Here is a 16819-nt window from a genome sequence, read left to right as displayed (position 1 = left end):
ATGTTTTGGGGCATGTAATATAGAAATGAAGGCACCACTTTTACATAAGCACCGTACCAAATTCGTTCCTTTCCGCTGTAGTTTGCAAGTATAATGAGTCTGAGTACTATGCCACTGTGGTCCGTTCTTACACGTCGACTCGATTTCTGTTACTGAAGCGTGCAGGAGTGAGGGCTAGATGTCACTTAGTACGGTAGCTGAGTACACAAACTTGCCACTGTAAAGTATTTTAATAATTGATCACCATCTAGAGAATGCACTTATTCCTTGAGTCACGTTTTACAGATGCACTCGACAGTTCTTCGAAAGTCTATGAATGTCAGTGTTAGACAGTCTCTGAACGGATATTAAATATTGAAATAAATTTGTAGCGGTCTTGAGAAAAGAAACACGTACATACACGTAGTGTAAGTGCAGATAGTTTTGTTCTTTTCTTAGTGACTGAGGACAGAGTACTGAACAACGTTATTCATCAGCTGCAGACCAGTTACTATAGCTATTAAGAATAGTATGTATTTAGTTTTTTTAGTACTTCCCCGTACATATGTCAAGAGGAAGCCATTATCGTTTATTTTCCATCGGACAGCACCTCGTGTGTTGCATTATGGACCTGTGGACGTAAAATTGTTGGTCTATACTGCAGGTGTAATCTACTTTGAGGTGCACTTACGACTGTGTAGGGAACATCAGGTAGTAAATTATGTGCTGTGTTTGCGGGAAGATTGCTTGATGCAGAGAAGAAACAACCAAAACACTGATGTGTGTACATATTAAGGTACGTCATACAAAAATGTTTGCAACTATACCAATAATACTCCGTATGTACAAATATATGTACATATAAATCCATTGATATAATATAACATGTATGTAAATGTATATATAAAGGAAAATGTATTCACTGCTATTCAATGATTAATTCCACTGGTATGCAATAATCGCCATGCACAGTGGATGCATCTCTTTGGTACTGCTGCGAGTCCATCAGGTACGAATAAATGGAAATAGAAGAGCGCTAAGTCCGCACTGTACGGATGATCATGAAGTGTAGTCCAGTACATTTCCTGTAGCTTGGAGACAGACAGAGCTGCAGTATGGGATCGCGCAATGTCGTGGAGATGGATGACCTGTCGAATCGACTGGTCTCGTCTCTTCATTTATTTATTGTTCCGTGGGACCAAATTAAGGAGAAATCTCCATGGTCATGGAACGAGTCAATACATGAAACTGTAAAGCGATAGTAGAAACAGATAAAATGAAATTTAAAAAACATATTCAGGCGACAAGTCGTAAGTTTAAATAAAGAAAATCAACGATGTAACACTGGAATTTGCTTAATTTTTTAGCTCTTCCAGGAGCTCCTCGACAGAATAGAAGGAGTGAGCCTTGAGGAAACTCTTCAGTTTAGACTTAAAGGACTTTGGGCTACTGCTAAGATTTTTGAGTCTTTGTGGTAGCTTATTGAAAATGGATGCAGAAGAATACTGCACTCCTTTCTGCACAAGAGTCAAGGAAGTGCATTACACATACAGATTTGATTTCTGCCTAGTATTAACTGAGTGAAAGCTGCTAACTCTTGGGAATAGGCTAATATTGCTAACAACAAACGACATTAAAGAAAATGTATACCGTAAGGGCAATGTCAGAATTCCCAGACTATTGAATAGGGGTCGACAAGAGGTTCTCGAACTTACACTTTGCGGCGATAGGTAACTCTCGCCTTGTTCAACTGTCCGCAGTAGAAAGTAGTATTTACTGTGCGTCGCTCATGCTAAAAATTAATCAGCAAAATGCCTCGCTGATCGAAAAAACAGTTGAAAGGACCTTGCCAGCTGACAGTTGAGTCCTCGCTTTCACTGGTGCTGAATCCCCTTTCCTCCGCCGCTCCTTACTGGCTTGTTTGGATTCTGGAGTGTAGTGGTGAACCCATGTTTCTTCGCAGGTGACGATCCGACACAAAAATGCATCACTTGCTTCCACAAACCTTGCTGTAAGCCTCTGACAGACCTCCAAACGGCTCAACCTCAGATTTTCGGTTAAAAGTTTAGGGACCCATCCGGAACACACTTTACGGATCTGTAGGTCGTTTCCGATGATTGCTGGTTCCGACTTTTTGTGCAGTTTCTGATACTATCGACCGTTGATCGTCGTCAATAATGTCTTTAAACGCAAGAATGTTTTTGTCTGTAATTCTGGTCCGAGGACGGCGATCGTGTTGCTGATTTTCCACACGTTCTTGTCCTTCTTTAAACTATTTATGCCAGGCAAACACACGCGTCCTTGATAATGTTTTATCACCGAAGTGTGCATTAAATCTTGGCAAATTTCCGCCGCTGTAACTCCTTCATGAGCAAGAAATTTGATAATTATGCGTTGCGCAATGGAGGGGTGCACCGGTTTCTCAGACATCGTGAGCGTTACTGACGAAACGGCGGGAAATATCTTAACAGCAAGCTCTCCTCACTTCTAACGATCCCGCCAAAGCATAACAGAAGCACGGGGCCAGTCCTACCAACTGCTGATGTTCAGGAACAAAAATACCGTTTATATTTGATCCCCCCCCCCCCTCGTACTTATAAACTGGTGCACTCAAGCCCCTTTCTACGTTGGACGAGTGCACTTGAACTCACACAAACTCCAGTACCATTCTTTCAAAAATGGTTCAAATGGCTCTGAGCACTATGGGACTCAACTGCTGTGGTCATAAGTCCCCTAGAACTTAGAACTACTTAAACCTAACTAACCTAAGGACAGCACACAACACCCAGCCATCACGAGGCAGAGAAAATCCCTGACCCCGCCGGGAATCGAACCCGGGAACCCGGGCGTGGGAAGCGAGAACGCTACCGCACGACCACGAGATGCGGGCACCATTCTTTCAGTTGACTGGGCAGCAGCAGAGACTGGCGATTGGAGTCTGCGAGATCACAGTGGGCAGATGACGTCATAGGTTCCGACGGTGAGTTTGAAGCTTGTGTACGGTTTTCATTCCTGAAGTCAAGAATGCGTTTGCCAGCGTCTGTACACTCTGGCGTGTGGTGAACAGAGATTTAGGTGTGGGGCGCCATTCCTATTGCATATAGACGAAAAGTTATGGAGGTACAGCTACTGATTGTTTTTTCCTGTTCAAAATTATAAAAAAAAATGGTTCAAATGGCTCTGAGCACTATGGGACTTAACATCTATGGTCATCAGTCCCCTAGAACTTAGAATTACTTAAACCTAACTAACCTAAGGATATCACACACATCCATGCCCGAGACAGGATTCGAACCTGCGACCGTAGCAGTTGCGCGGCTCCGGACTGAGCGCCAAGAACCGCTAGACCACCGCGGCCGGCTCAAAATTATATCGGCGACTTTATCGCCTGTCCATCCACTGTTATAATCGGCTACAGCAACCGCAGCACCTTTCATCAACACGCTAATGAGTGTGCAGCCATTTACGCAAATTCTCATCCATATCTACAATCAAACTCGGCAAACCATTGTGAAGTGTGTGACAGAGAGTGTTCCCCATACTACTAGTAATTATGTATCAATACAACACAGTGCTTTACATTTGACAATTTATTATTGATGTAATTTTGATCTAATTTCTTAAACATGTATGCTCTTTGTTAATGTCGTCAATGTTCACTACACGAAAAACCATTATGTAATTATGAAAAAGCTATTGGAATAGGTATTCTAAAACTTTGCCATAGAAACGCTGGAAAAGTTTGGGAAATTCGTGTTGCATAAAATACAAAGAACATGTTCGAAGTATGTCAATAATACCGTTGGTCGCAAGCACGTGAAGAGGGAGAGAGGCAGTTGCAAGTTACTGGTGGTGAAGTATGGAACCTGTGAGAGGGCATTCCGTTGCGTAATGGAACTGCTCTTTCAGGTGTAGCAAGGCATTGTAAAATTGATGAGCAAGCACATTTCTGGCCACAGAACAAAGCATGCTAGAAAAACTGGCAATAAAAGTGTTGGAAGAAGAGTAGTGGGTGACCAGAATTATCGAAAAATTTCTCGTCGTTGAGGAAGTGCCTGTTGCCACGAATTATCACCATAGAATTCATTACGTCGCACCATCTGCAACGTCTAGTAATTTAGCTGCTAATTGTGTATACCATTTGTCAGCGTCTTACTTATAATATTCTGAACATTTTAGTGGTTTAATGGAACTTTGACTTTAGTATTATGCATTGTCCTACTTCAGTAACGATCCTTTCACCATTATTGCCACCGAGCCGACCTACATAGGAAGAAACGATAATCACAATAAAATAAGAGAAATCAGTGCTCGTACTGAAAGATATAGACTTTTGTTCTTTCCGCGCGCTGTATGAGGTTGGAATAGCAGATAGTTACTGTGAACGTGGTTCGATGACCCTCTGCCAGGCACTTAAATGTGATTTGCAGAGTATCCACGTTATGTAGGTGTAGAGCGAGGTGGTGCAGTGGTTAGCACACTTGACTCGCATTCGGAAGGACGACGGTTCAAACCCGCCATCCTGATTTAGGTTTTCCGTGATATCCCTAAATCGCTTCAGGCAACTGCCGGGATGGTTCCTTTGAAAGGGCATGGCCGACTTCCTTCCCCATCCTTCCCTAACACAATGGGACCGATGACCTCGCTGTTTGGTCCACTCCCCAAAATCAGCCACCCAACCAACCATCCAACAATTATTGCCGAGCGAATCACAAGTGAAAGAGATCCAACTATTTCAACTGAAAGAAATTTAATCACACCTACCTGTTGACTTAAAATTGGTTAGTTTTATGAACTATGTCGAGTAATAATTACCTAAAGCCCATGGTACATTGTAGTGCTCATACAGCAGCCCATTAGCAATGGAACAGAAACTGTGCATAGTAAAAAGTAACATCAAATTTCTAGTAAAGTAAAGGGAATAATCGATTTTGACTAAAGTAGCTTTTATAATCGTTGTTTTCTAGTAAAGTCAAGTGAATAATCGATTTTCACTAAAGTAGCTTTAATAATTGTTGTTATGTGTTTGCAAATATTTAATGTTTCGGTTTCCGTGACGTTGATGTTGCAAAGTTTCGTTGTTAATGAATGAAATTATTGTGAACTATCTCAAAGCGTTATTATTTATAAAACAGTGGTTAGTCATGGGTTTTTGCTTCACAAATCTTTCCTGACCACAGTCAGCATCACAGTGAGTGAAATTGCTCAGTACGACTTACTTTACAAGCTGCTAGCAGGTAATGAGCACTGAGCTTTATATATTACAAGGAAAGGCAATGCACTAAAAATGAACTTAAATTCTATTGTATTACGTGGCCTCTTCATTCATGCTTGCGATTGTGCATTTTTTTTCTCGCTCCTGTCTACCTACGCACTTGTGATTATTATGTAACTTCACTTTCAATTCAGTATTTCACCATTATTAACTTTTTGTCACTTGTGAGTTGGAGACCGAAAATTATTACTAGTAATTAAATTTCTTACAGTTTCACTTAGAGTTACATATTCAAATATACAATTGACTGCAGTGTATTACTTAATTCCAAACTTAATTTCACTGCGATCCTTGTCGCACGTGATTAGTATCTGGATGATCAAGCTATTGCATACTTTCGGTTAGCATTTATCATTGATATTGTAATACCGCAGTCACTTGCGCCAAGTCACCGCAAGTGGCCGTGTCGGAGGAAGGGGCCGGACTCCCTGGGGCGAGTACGCGGTTGCAGTCATTCTGCAAGTACACAGTGGGAAGCGGGTCCGACGTCCTCGCTTCGCTCAAGAAGGGACACGATGCGAAGGGCCAGTCTGACAATGAGAAGTGTGCCGAGAGATGATGGACACCTGCAGCCATTAGGATGGAACGCCAAGAATGTACGCGTGAAAGCATATGAGTTCTGCTGGCCTTGCGGCAGTCATTTTACCTGCCTTAGAAAACAGGAGTGTGCTGACAATTCCAGCACCCCACGGACACAGGGTGGAGTGTACGAACAGCACAGGGAATCGGCGCCGGGAAGCGTGTAAAAGAGGCCAACATTCTTAAGAAGAGGTTTTTTATCAACAGTGAGGACATTCCTTGTAAATGACGGACGCCAACAGATTTTGAGACGGAGCGCAAACATGAGTCTGTCCAGGATTCAAGCAGAGAGTGCAATTATAAAGAAAGGTTGTGTAGATGCTCTCCCAACAGCCTCGGAATGCACGAAAACATCTTAGGAATGTGAAAGATGCTAATTCACGAGGCACGCCAGACAGAAAATTTCCACCCTGCACGGAGAGGCGCGGCGATAAAATGGGGATCTGTCCTTGGGCTACATTGAAAATTTCGTCCACCAATGACAACGCCGAGAGGAATCATCTTTCGAAGTGGAGGAGGAGTTGAGCTGAGAGATGGATGAGAAGGGAGAAAGGTGGAGTCGTGGAAACACTGCGAAAGCGAGAGGACGTGGGAGCTCTTCCCCCAGCGCCAACATCCGCCCTTCTACGCCGTGATAGCATAGTTTCGGCCACGCAGCAGACAAAGCGCAGAAAACGCGGAGACCCGCCACAACGCCGCGATTGCTGATGAGGACAGCCGACACTCGTAGCACAGCTCCGAGGCGACGTCCCACACCAACGCAGCGCCTGCCTCTGACAGCACTACACGACGAACGATAATGAATAATGGTGAGACGATTCGTTCCTTCCTCCTTCCCCTTCATAACTGAGACGTGCCCAGGCCCAGTCAAATCGGCCCTGTGATTTATAATTTTGTTTTGTTTTAATTTCTCGAATTCACTACAATTTTGGTGCCCAACGTGGGGCCACCTGATTGGTAATTTTCATGGTATGTGATGTCACAAAATAATTTCTCGAGTTCACTACGACAGTATCGGTGACTTTTCTGAAAAATACGGAACGTGAGATCACACGGATCATTAAATCACTAATATACTGATGAGTACGGGCGGGTTGTAGTGTGAGATTCTCCCCTTTTCTTTCACGTACGGAATGCGCAAAGAATGATAGTTTAAAAGTCTCGGCCCGACCTGTAATTATTTTAATCTTGTTCTCGCGACTCGTACGTGAACGATACCTGCGGTGGGAGGGGGGAGAGTTGTAGTGTATTCGTAGATTAATGTTTCTAAGATGACTGACAATCAGCGACTGTTGTGTAATACAAAATTTTGAAAAACACAGCCCTCAGTCGCGAACACAATTAATTTGTGACCTAGGTTTCGGTGTCACAAGGGACACCTTCTTCAGACAAAATTAAAACTAAATGTTACAGCATAACGTACCAAAAAATACGAAAGCTGCGGTCATACCTGACAGTTACGTGTTGACTGTAGCAGAGGACACATGGGAGCCCCTAGTGGCTTGCACCTCTGTTGCATTTTATTTTAATTTCGACCATATGACGCTGTCAGGTATGACCGCAGATTTCGTATTTTTTGGTACGTTATGCTGTAACATTTAGTTTTAATTTTGTCCGAAGAAGGTGTCCCTTGTGACACCGAAACCTAGGTCACCAATTAATTGTGTTCGCGACTGCGGGCTGTGTTTTTCAAAATTTTGTATTCGTAGATTAATTACTTCAAACTGGTCCTTCAAACTTCGTATGTAGGCCTTCTAGGGATAGGTCACGTTTTTCTTCAAGCCGCTGCCTGTCAGCTACCTCAGCATCTCCGTGAAAAATTCCAGTGCGTCAAATAAGCCTAACCATTCGTGCTCACTTTCTTTGTATAAGTACAGTATGCCCCGTTATTCCTATTTGCCATGGTTTCCATAACTCAAGCAATATTCGGGGATGGACTGCACGATAGTTTTGAAGGGAATCTTCTTTGTAAAATGATTGTATTTCCACAGTATTCTACGAAGGCATTGGAGTCTTGAACCTGCTTTACCTACGACTGACCCTATATGATCGTTCCATTTCATATACCCACTAATTGTTACACTGAGGTATTTGTTTGAGTTGAACGATTCCATCTGAAAATCTTTGACATCTCAGTCATAGGACACTATGTGTTTTAGTTTTGTGAAACGCACAGTTTCACATTTCTGAGCATTTACAGTAGGTTACCAATCTTTACACCATTTTAAAATCTTACGAAAATCCCACTGAATATTTGCGTAGCTTTTTTCAGACAGTACTTCATTACAGTTAACCGCATCACCTGCGAAACTCTGAGGTCGTTGTTGATTTTGTCCGCAAGATACCTAATTTACAGTATGAAAAACCGTGGGTTCCAACATACTTCCCTGTGTGCCCGTTAAGTTGCTTCGTCTGTCCCTGTGTGGTGTGCGAAATGTAAGACCTTCAGTACACACACCATTAGATATTTGACTTATCGCTCTAACGAAGTAGACGAGTATCATCAATGTGTCTCATGGTCTTATCGTGGCGTGTTTATCTTCTGCCATTAGGTCAGACGATAGAAATGCCACTTGCACGCTTAGAGCAGCAGATTGACGGTGACCAACTTTAAACAGAACCTGATTAATTTTCAAACACATTTATTAAAATAATAACAAGCATAAAAATTACTTAACTTGGTTCTGGATACTATTTACAATTGACAATCTGAAGTCCCTTTGGTATTGGTATGTTAATCCTATTCTCACATATATGTCTGATACTTGACAAAAGTGTCCTTACATTTATCTTCATGGCTATGTACAGGAATATGGTAATCTTATTAGGCGCAGACTGAAACTTTACTATAGACTGGTACAGACAAATGTAGAACTCTTACAGACTGGTACAGACTAATGCCGACTGGTACATACTGGTGCAGACAAATGCAGACTGACTAATCGAAGGTCAGTACACTCGTTATAATACCTCGCGCATTCATGTATCACTGCACGGGTGTGATCCGCGAGGAGAAAAGGTTCTACGTAAGCAGCAACCTCATTGGCTGCGTTACATATTAATACGCGGATCGGCGGAAGCAGAATTTGGTCCGTCTCTATGGCAGCACCATCTTGTAGTGCGGAGACGGACGAGCGCTGCGCCTGCGCTGTTGCGCTTAGCGGGACGCGCTGTAGTGGGAAAGTTGTGTACACGCTGACTACCCGTAACTATGGACACAACACCCTGAATTTAGATTCTTCATAGCATACTGCCTCCTTCCACCCAAATAGTCCTCAAGCGACTCACAAATTTTGCTTGATATTCCACACGATCGTACATTCGATAATAAGTGTAGGTGTGGAACCAAGTCAAATATCTGCACTTTTCGGATTCAAGAAGTACGACATCTACCTCAGGTCCTCACTTCATGCCTTTAGTGAAGTTCTGTGAGAAAAGTGCCAACTGGGTTTGAGATAAATTGTTTCGGTACAACCTTGACACCTGGACGACCTCGGAGGTGGAGATTCCCAGGCGTTTGCCTACCACTATCTATCCGCGACTGAATGCCCTGCTACCACGTTCGTACACTCATACATCACACCGAAGCTAAGTACAAGACATGAGGACATACTGTTAATGCGGATCGCTCGTGTAATAAATTTTTCGTGTTCACTTTAGTGCTATCTCATCAACAAATCATTAATTCTAATTTAGGTACTAATGAGTGATTGTTTTCGCAGATTAAAGAAAACAGAAACGGATATGGCTCTTATGTCACGTTCAACACTGCCTGTTGTTACGTTTACTCCTACTGGTCAGTCTGGGAACAAATACATTCCTGTTGTAGCAGCATGCGTCGAAACTGACGCGTCTGCAGGCTAATTTTGTGACAGTTAACAGAAACATAGTAACATCGAGCCGAATAACGCGTTTCACATTTCGAAAACTGTGTTTTTCACACAGTGCAAGAAATAAAATGGATGGATGGATGGATATGGTGTTATGGGCACTCAACAGTGTAGTCTTTAGCGCCCGCAGAAATAAAACTAGAGTTCTTCATCGTCACACAGTTTACCACCTGTCGAAATATTGATCTGTGGTGAAGGCCATAAACCAGCAGGTAGTTATCCTACGAAAAACGTCAGTGGCTGAAGTTATATATTCTTACGGAGTTAGATAAAGAAAATGTAAATGTCGTGTGACTAGGGCCACCCGTCGCGCAGACCGTTCGCCGGGTAGAAGTCTTTCGAGTTGACGTCAATTCGGCGACTTGCGCGACGATGGGGACGAAATGGTGATTATTAGGACAACACAATACCCACTCCCCGAGCGGAGAAAATCTCCAACCTAGCCGGGAATCGAACCCGGGCCCGTCGGATTGACATTTTGTCACGGTGACCACTCAGCTACCGGTAGCGGTCAAGGAGTTAGGTCATCAAGTATAATTATGAGGAGTTGGAATACATGTCGCATTGGTTCAGAACCACTGATTCCTATCTTTTCCCCAATTCAATGGCAAAAGACAGATTTTCGGATAAGCTCTTCGAAACAGCTTTAAAATGCTCGAAGTTTTATGTACAGTGGTACCCAAAAATCTGGGATCTTGTGGCAAGCATTCGAAAGAGAGGTTCAAATGGCTCTGAGCACTATAAGACTTAACACCTGAGGTCATCAGTCCCCTACAACTTACAACTACTTACACCTAAGTAACCTAAGGACATCACACACATCCATGCCCGAGGCAGGATTCGAACCTGCGGTCGTAGCGGTCGAGTGGTTCCAGACTGAAGCGCCAAGAACCGCTCGGCCACAGCGGCCGGCCCTTTGAAGGAGAGTTTTATTTTCATTCTTTTTGTCATCAATCTTCTGATGATGAGGTCTGCCATAACTTCCTCTCCTGCACCGAGCACTTCATCTTCGTAGTATTTACGTTCTACGTCCTCAATTACTTGTATAAATTCAGCCTACGTATCCACGTAAAGTTTTACCCTCTATTGCTCCGTTAGTACCACATAAGCTTGTCGCTGATGGTTTCACTTATCCTACCATCCTGCCCCTTCTTCTCGTTGGTGTTTTCAAAATATTTCTTTCGTAGCCTATTCTGGAGAGACCTCGACATTTGTTATTAGTCCATCAAAGTTCCTATATCTTTATATAACATCTCGTCTTAAACGATTTCGTTCTCATCTTTCCATGTTTTCCCACAGTTTATAAGTCTCTGTCATCCAGCTCGCACAATCCTACAAATTTCTTCCTCTAATTAAAGCCAATGTTTGATACTAGTAGGTCTTATTTAGCATGAAATACCCTCTTTGCATGTGCGTGCCTGTTACTTATGACTTTCATGTGTTATGTTTCCTAGATGGGAGAATTCCTTCATTTAGTGATCCCCAGTTATGATGTTAAGTTTATCATTAATCTCAGTTATGCTGCTCCCCATTGCTTTCTTAAGATTATGAAAAAGTAAGACTTTCGAAAATCGGTTTTCATGAAGGATTCTACGAATACTCCTACATGTACTGTGAGCATAAATTAGACTAGCTGAGTAATCACTCCTGCGGAAAGAATAAATTGCGTGATGACTGGGTGTTGTGTCATGTACTTAGGTTAGTTACGTTTAAGTAGTTCTAAGTTCTAAGGGACTGATGACCATAGATCTTAGGTCCCATAGTGCTCAGAGCCATTTTTTTAGAATAAATTGCGGATTTTGTTGCATAGACTTCATGGCGTTTGATCATATAATGCAAGCTTTCACTGCTGGTACGTTCCTCATTTAAAACTTTCAGGCTATCAAGGAATGGTCGATGTGTAAAACTTTCTCCTAACGTTTCCCCTCCGACAGCGGGAGACATCTTCGGTGGAAAAATGGCGCCATTTTACCTCTGCAGATGTCTCCCGTTGTCGGAGGAGTAACGTTAGGAGAACGTTTCCTACATCGATCAGGATCTAATAGCCCGGAAGTTTTAAACGATGACTTCATGGCGGTCTATCGAATTTGAAAGTAGTAATGACAAGTCATATGTGTATTTTTGGAAGTCCACTATGAGTATGGGGTGTGCTGAATGCATATTTAAATTTCTTCCACGCCAGTTCCAGAATAAACCGTAGGAAGAATGGCGGCTTTTACACCAGTGGGCGACTTCTTATTTTCTTTGTTATACGTGCATGATCTCTACGGTATGATGTTCGGGAACTGGTTAATGTGGCACTTTTTCCCCCAAAGGTGCTTCTGAAAATCAAAACAAATTGTCTGGAGACGTCTTTTTCGGAAAGTTCATTAATGAAGGTTTCTCAGTATTTCACGTAACCTGTCTAGGCACCCAATTGTGACGATTCGTGTCATCCTTCTCTGTGTACGCTCAGTACTCCCTGTTAGCCCGACGTGGTAAGGGTCCAGTACCTATGAGTAGTAATCAAGTATTGGCCGTGCACATTCAGAGGTTCATAAAAGGGTTGCATACGCTAGTGAGACTGTTGCCAGTTGCCACCTGAACGTGGACTGAAGTCATTCAAAAGAAGATAAGACAATTGTAGTGACAGTGATAGCGCGGCGATTTACAAGAATGAATAAAAGCATTTTACAAAAATGGTTCAAATAGCTCTGAGCACTATGGGACTTAACTTCCGTGGTCATCAGTCCCCTAGAACTTAGAACTACTTAAACCTAAGTAACCTAAGGACCTAAGACACATCAATGCCCGAGGCAGGATTCGAACCTGCGACCGTAGCGGTCTCGCGGTTCCAGACTGTAGCGCCTAGAACCGCTCGGCCACCCCGGCCGGCTGCATTTTACACATGTTGATCATTTCTTACTCTTCAGCCTACTGAGAACACAGTCTGTGACTTGAATAACGTAAGTTTATGCGAATTACATCACACGTTTTATTTTTAAAATTGTGGACTTACATTTCAATTGTTAAGAAAGGAGATGGTCACAGCAGGCGGACTCGCAACAGTTTCAACCGAGGAATTTTATTCTCTCTCCCTCTCTCTCTCTCTCTCTCTCTCTTTCTTATACACACACACGCCCGAGTGCGTACTTACCAAACTAAATTACAACGAACATTTACATTTCTGTTTATTCAGTACAGCCATATGGTTATAATTTTGCAAATTTTATAAAGTTATTGATATGGCAAACGCTTTAAGACTGTAGCAAAGTTTAGTAAGCAATCACGCATTACTCTGAAAATCAAAACCTCAAAATAGATCATGCACTTACTCTGTTTTCGATGGTACATTATCGTAGGCAACTACTGAAATATTTTATGGAACTATTAGTTTACGCAACTTGAGTTATGAGTAATATCAAATGCTAATCGTTAAAAAGAGGGTAATGATACATGGAACATTAGCCCAGTCAACTTAAGCAGCCGTCATCCTCAGTTATTTTCTTGCTAAGAAAGATTTTTGCCATGAAAGCGGCTGAATCCTTTGCAGTTCTCGTCCGGTTCGGGCTTTTGAAGTCCACCTCGTACAGTCCGAATTTCCTCCTGTAGAATAACAAAACAACACTGTAGATTCTTTCCGACAGCAAATAATTTACGAATTAAATACATGAGCATGTGTTGATAGAAGCTGTTTCGTGGTGTATCTGAATGGTAAGTAAATTTCCGCATTTCTATTGTTACACAATATTAAGGGCTGTGAATTATTGTGATAAGAGAAACAGTAGTCACCGAATCTCACATGTAGGAAGTAGGTTATTGTAATGTCACAGCATAGTTGTTGATTGCTGCAATATACCACCAAACATGGGAGTGGCCCTGTAAAGTGCTCCACGTGCATAAACTGTTTTTCATGATTGGGTAAAATGGATACATGAATAAATCTCGGAGAATAAACAAGTGTATTTATGGTTTATTAATGCAAGAATGCCGGCCGCGGTGGTCTAGCAGTTCTAGGCGCTCAGTCCGGAACCGCTCGACTGCTACGGTCGCAGGTTCGAATCCTGCCTCGGGCATGGATGTGTGTGATGTCCTTAGGTTAGTTAGGTTTAAGTAGTTCTAAGTTCTAGGGGACTGATGACCACAGATGTTAAGTCCCATAGTGCTCAGAGCCATTTGAACCATTTAATGCAAGAATTGTCATTCTATTCTCTTCTCCTGACCAATAGAATTTCTGAAATCTTAGATTAATGAAATTCTTGAACAACTCTATAATCGTTCAGACACAATGAACCATCACTACTCCAACATATCCTCTTAGGAAGGCGGTGACAGACTACCAGTACCGATAAAACAATGCGATATAGAGATGGAGTATACATTTGATTTCCTGCATATAAACAGCCTTATCTCGGTGTGGACCACCTGTGACGTTGTTTGCATTAAAATAAAACTGGATAAGCTATCTTTTCACTGATCCCCTTCAATCACAAGAAATACTAAGAATGAGCGAGGAAGAGCGTATAATAGGCTATGACTACAAATAAAAGCATTGCGCTTAGAAACTGAAGAGATTAATGAAACTGCGAGTAAACATATACGATAGCATTACAAATACGAACAACTTACAGGAGCAGATATCTAGGTAGTAAAGGAACTTGAATCTGCAAACTGAAAAAGGGATCTTAAGCACCTAGAAAATGTGATGCTCTAACTACGCGTAAAGACGAGATGAATAAATTTTTGAATCCTTTCTGTCTTGAATATTTAGAATATTTCAGAGAGATACGTATCCCTTAAAAAAAACTCTACCACGTCTTCTTCTTCTTTCTTTTTCGATTAATTGCCAGCGTTTGAGCTAGTGCATCCAGATCTAGTAGAACTGGAATGTTGTGTATTAATCGGAGGTTGCGCTTCTACGTGACCAAGCCAATAACTTAAAGAATTTTCTACCTGTGAGGTACTACTCTACCTTCATCTGACCACTGACCTCTACCAAATTCAGTCTTTCCATTTCAACTTACAAATTTTCTAACTTCCTTACAACATTCAGACTTCTCATACATCATGCTCTGACTCACAGAACTTCGTATTCTGATCTGTACATCACTCTTTTCCTCAAGATCACCTCAGCATAGACTGTGCCCCCGAGGAAATCCGAATAGCTGACTAAATCGGCGTAATTTACAAAAAGTCGTCATTAATATTTTTCAAAATACAAGCCGGATTTTGTGTATATTGAAATTATATGCCTCAAAAGGAACGGTTCCCAATGCCCGATGGCAGGACGAGGCATTCCTTATACCACGACTTTCCGGCTGCCTTGCTTGTTAAATCTACTTCTTAATCTACGTTCTGGTTCGGATCTAAACCAGCAGGTAGTACTTTGGGACCGGAAGTCAAGTGCACTAACTCTAGACCACCAAGCCAATAAATTGAACCTACAATCACACATGTACATATTACTTGACATTCAGTTCCATATATTTTCAGGAGATTGCGGTTTAATGTCATTTCGACGAGGACGTTTTTAGAGCGGGACCACAAACCCGGGTTGAGGAAAGGTGAGGAAGGAGTTGGTTCATGTTTATTTATTTCCGAAGGAATCATCCTTGCATATTTCTCAGGTGATTTAGGAAGATAACAGAAAACGTAAATTAAAGTAGCTTAATAGGGACTGGGACAGCTGTACTCACGAATACGTTTTCATCTTTCCCACCACTGCGCTGCCTTGCTCAGTTCAGTTACGTGGGAAGCAGAGTGATACAGTTGTCAAAGCCGGAGAGCCATTTAAGACCACGGCACACGATGTCTTGAATCGTGTCATAGTGAAGAGAACGAATGGAATATGAAGACCAAGAGAACACTTACGTGAATCCATAAGTCCATTCCAGATTGTCCATTAGGCTCCACGCAATGTAGCCAATTACTGGTACTTTGTCAATATTCACTGCTTGCTGCAGCTCTGTTAGATATTCCTGGAATTGGTGGTTATGTGTCTTCTTTACAAGAAACAAAGTAGCAAGGAATTCTAAGAGTGACTTAGGAGCAGTGTGTAGGGTCTTACCTTATAATATTGTATCCTGTCTATATCGTTTAATCCAGTGGATGTCTCAACTCCATTTTCCGTCACAAAGACAGAATAGCCGGGATACTCATTAACAATCCAGTTCAATATGTTCCGAAAACCCCATGAGTGTAGCTGAAACACGAAAATGTTTAAACTGTTTCAACTCAGTTTTAATAATAAATAAAGATTATTCTTAAAAAGTAAGTGAAAAATGTTCATTGTCAAAAGATGTATTTTTTTGAATTCTCAATTTGTTCTAGATCGCTTGCTACGTAAAATACACATCCTCTTCAGTGAAGAGTAGGTGATTCGCCAAAGCTATATGTCTGGCACATATATGAAGAACATCAAGAATTTTGCTATGTATTACAAAATTGGAAATATATTTTATATTGTTGAAACCACTGAATCCTATTTCATTAAACAGGTCTTGGACATAACAGCGTACCGGCACCGTACAACAAATCAGAAATGATATTAACCAATAAAGCTTGCTATTGAATACTGAATAAAGTAATTCATCTTACTAAGTAGCTGGCAAATGCTAATAGTAATGTATGTTCTTGAGCAACAAATTGTATTTGTGATATACATTTTAAGTACGTAGAATACACCAGTAGGATAACCCCAAGCAGTATTTATGTCTGTCTATGAAGTGACGTAAATTTTGATGCCATACCTACAGAAATATCTGCAAATTTAATTTCTGGATGCCGGCCCACATTTATCAATTTAATGTACTAGCAGTTTTGACTGTACAATAACATTTCTCGCAAGTTAATTTAGAATGCTCTAGAAGACGTGTGTTATTTGTTGAGATTCACTCGAAACTTGGGCGTAGTGATGCACTTCACTTCATCAGTAATAGTACAGAGAAGAATAACATCCGTCTAGAATTAGTTTACACTAGTGGAACTCGACTGTCTCTGAATTTAGGTAAAAAGATGATATAATCATATTGATCAATGTAGGACAAGTCATGCACAGAGTTTTAATGTATTATTTGCAGAGAATCATGTTCGGTTTTGCGGAGTGTTGTCTGTTTAG

At 41.6% G+C, this 16819-nt stretch overlaps 1 protein-coding gene across 1 annotated transcript in view; it reads right to left on the bottom strand.

The window, feature by feature from the left end:
* Positions 1 to 13175: 13175 nt before the first annotated feature.
* LOC126199583 (myrosinase 1-like) overlaps positions 13176 to 16819 on the bottom strand; it is a 77283-nt gene continuing 73639 nt past the window's right edge. The window contains exons 9-11 of the mRNA XM_049936508.1: positions 15770 to 15904; positions 15574 to 15680; positions 13176 to 13308 (exon numbers count right to left, since the gene is read on the bottom strand). Coding sequence (XP_049792465.1) covers positions 13176 to 13308; positions 15574 to 15680; positions 15770 to 15904 — 375 coding nt within the window. The remainder of the gene's footprint in view (positions 13309 to 15573; positions 15681 to 15769; positions 15905 to 16819) is intronic.

This window comes from Schistocerca nitens, chromosome 8 (genome assembly GCF_023898315.1).
Source record: "Schistocerca nitens isolate TAMUIC-IGC-003100 chromosome 8, iqSchNite1.1, whole genome shotgun sequence".
Taxonomy (NCBI): Eukaryota; Metazoa; Arthropoda; class Insecta; order Orthoptera; family Acrididae; genus Schistocerca; species Schistocerca nitens.
This window is presented reverse-complemented; position numbering and strand designations above follow the sequence as displayed.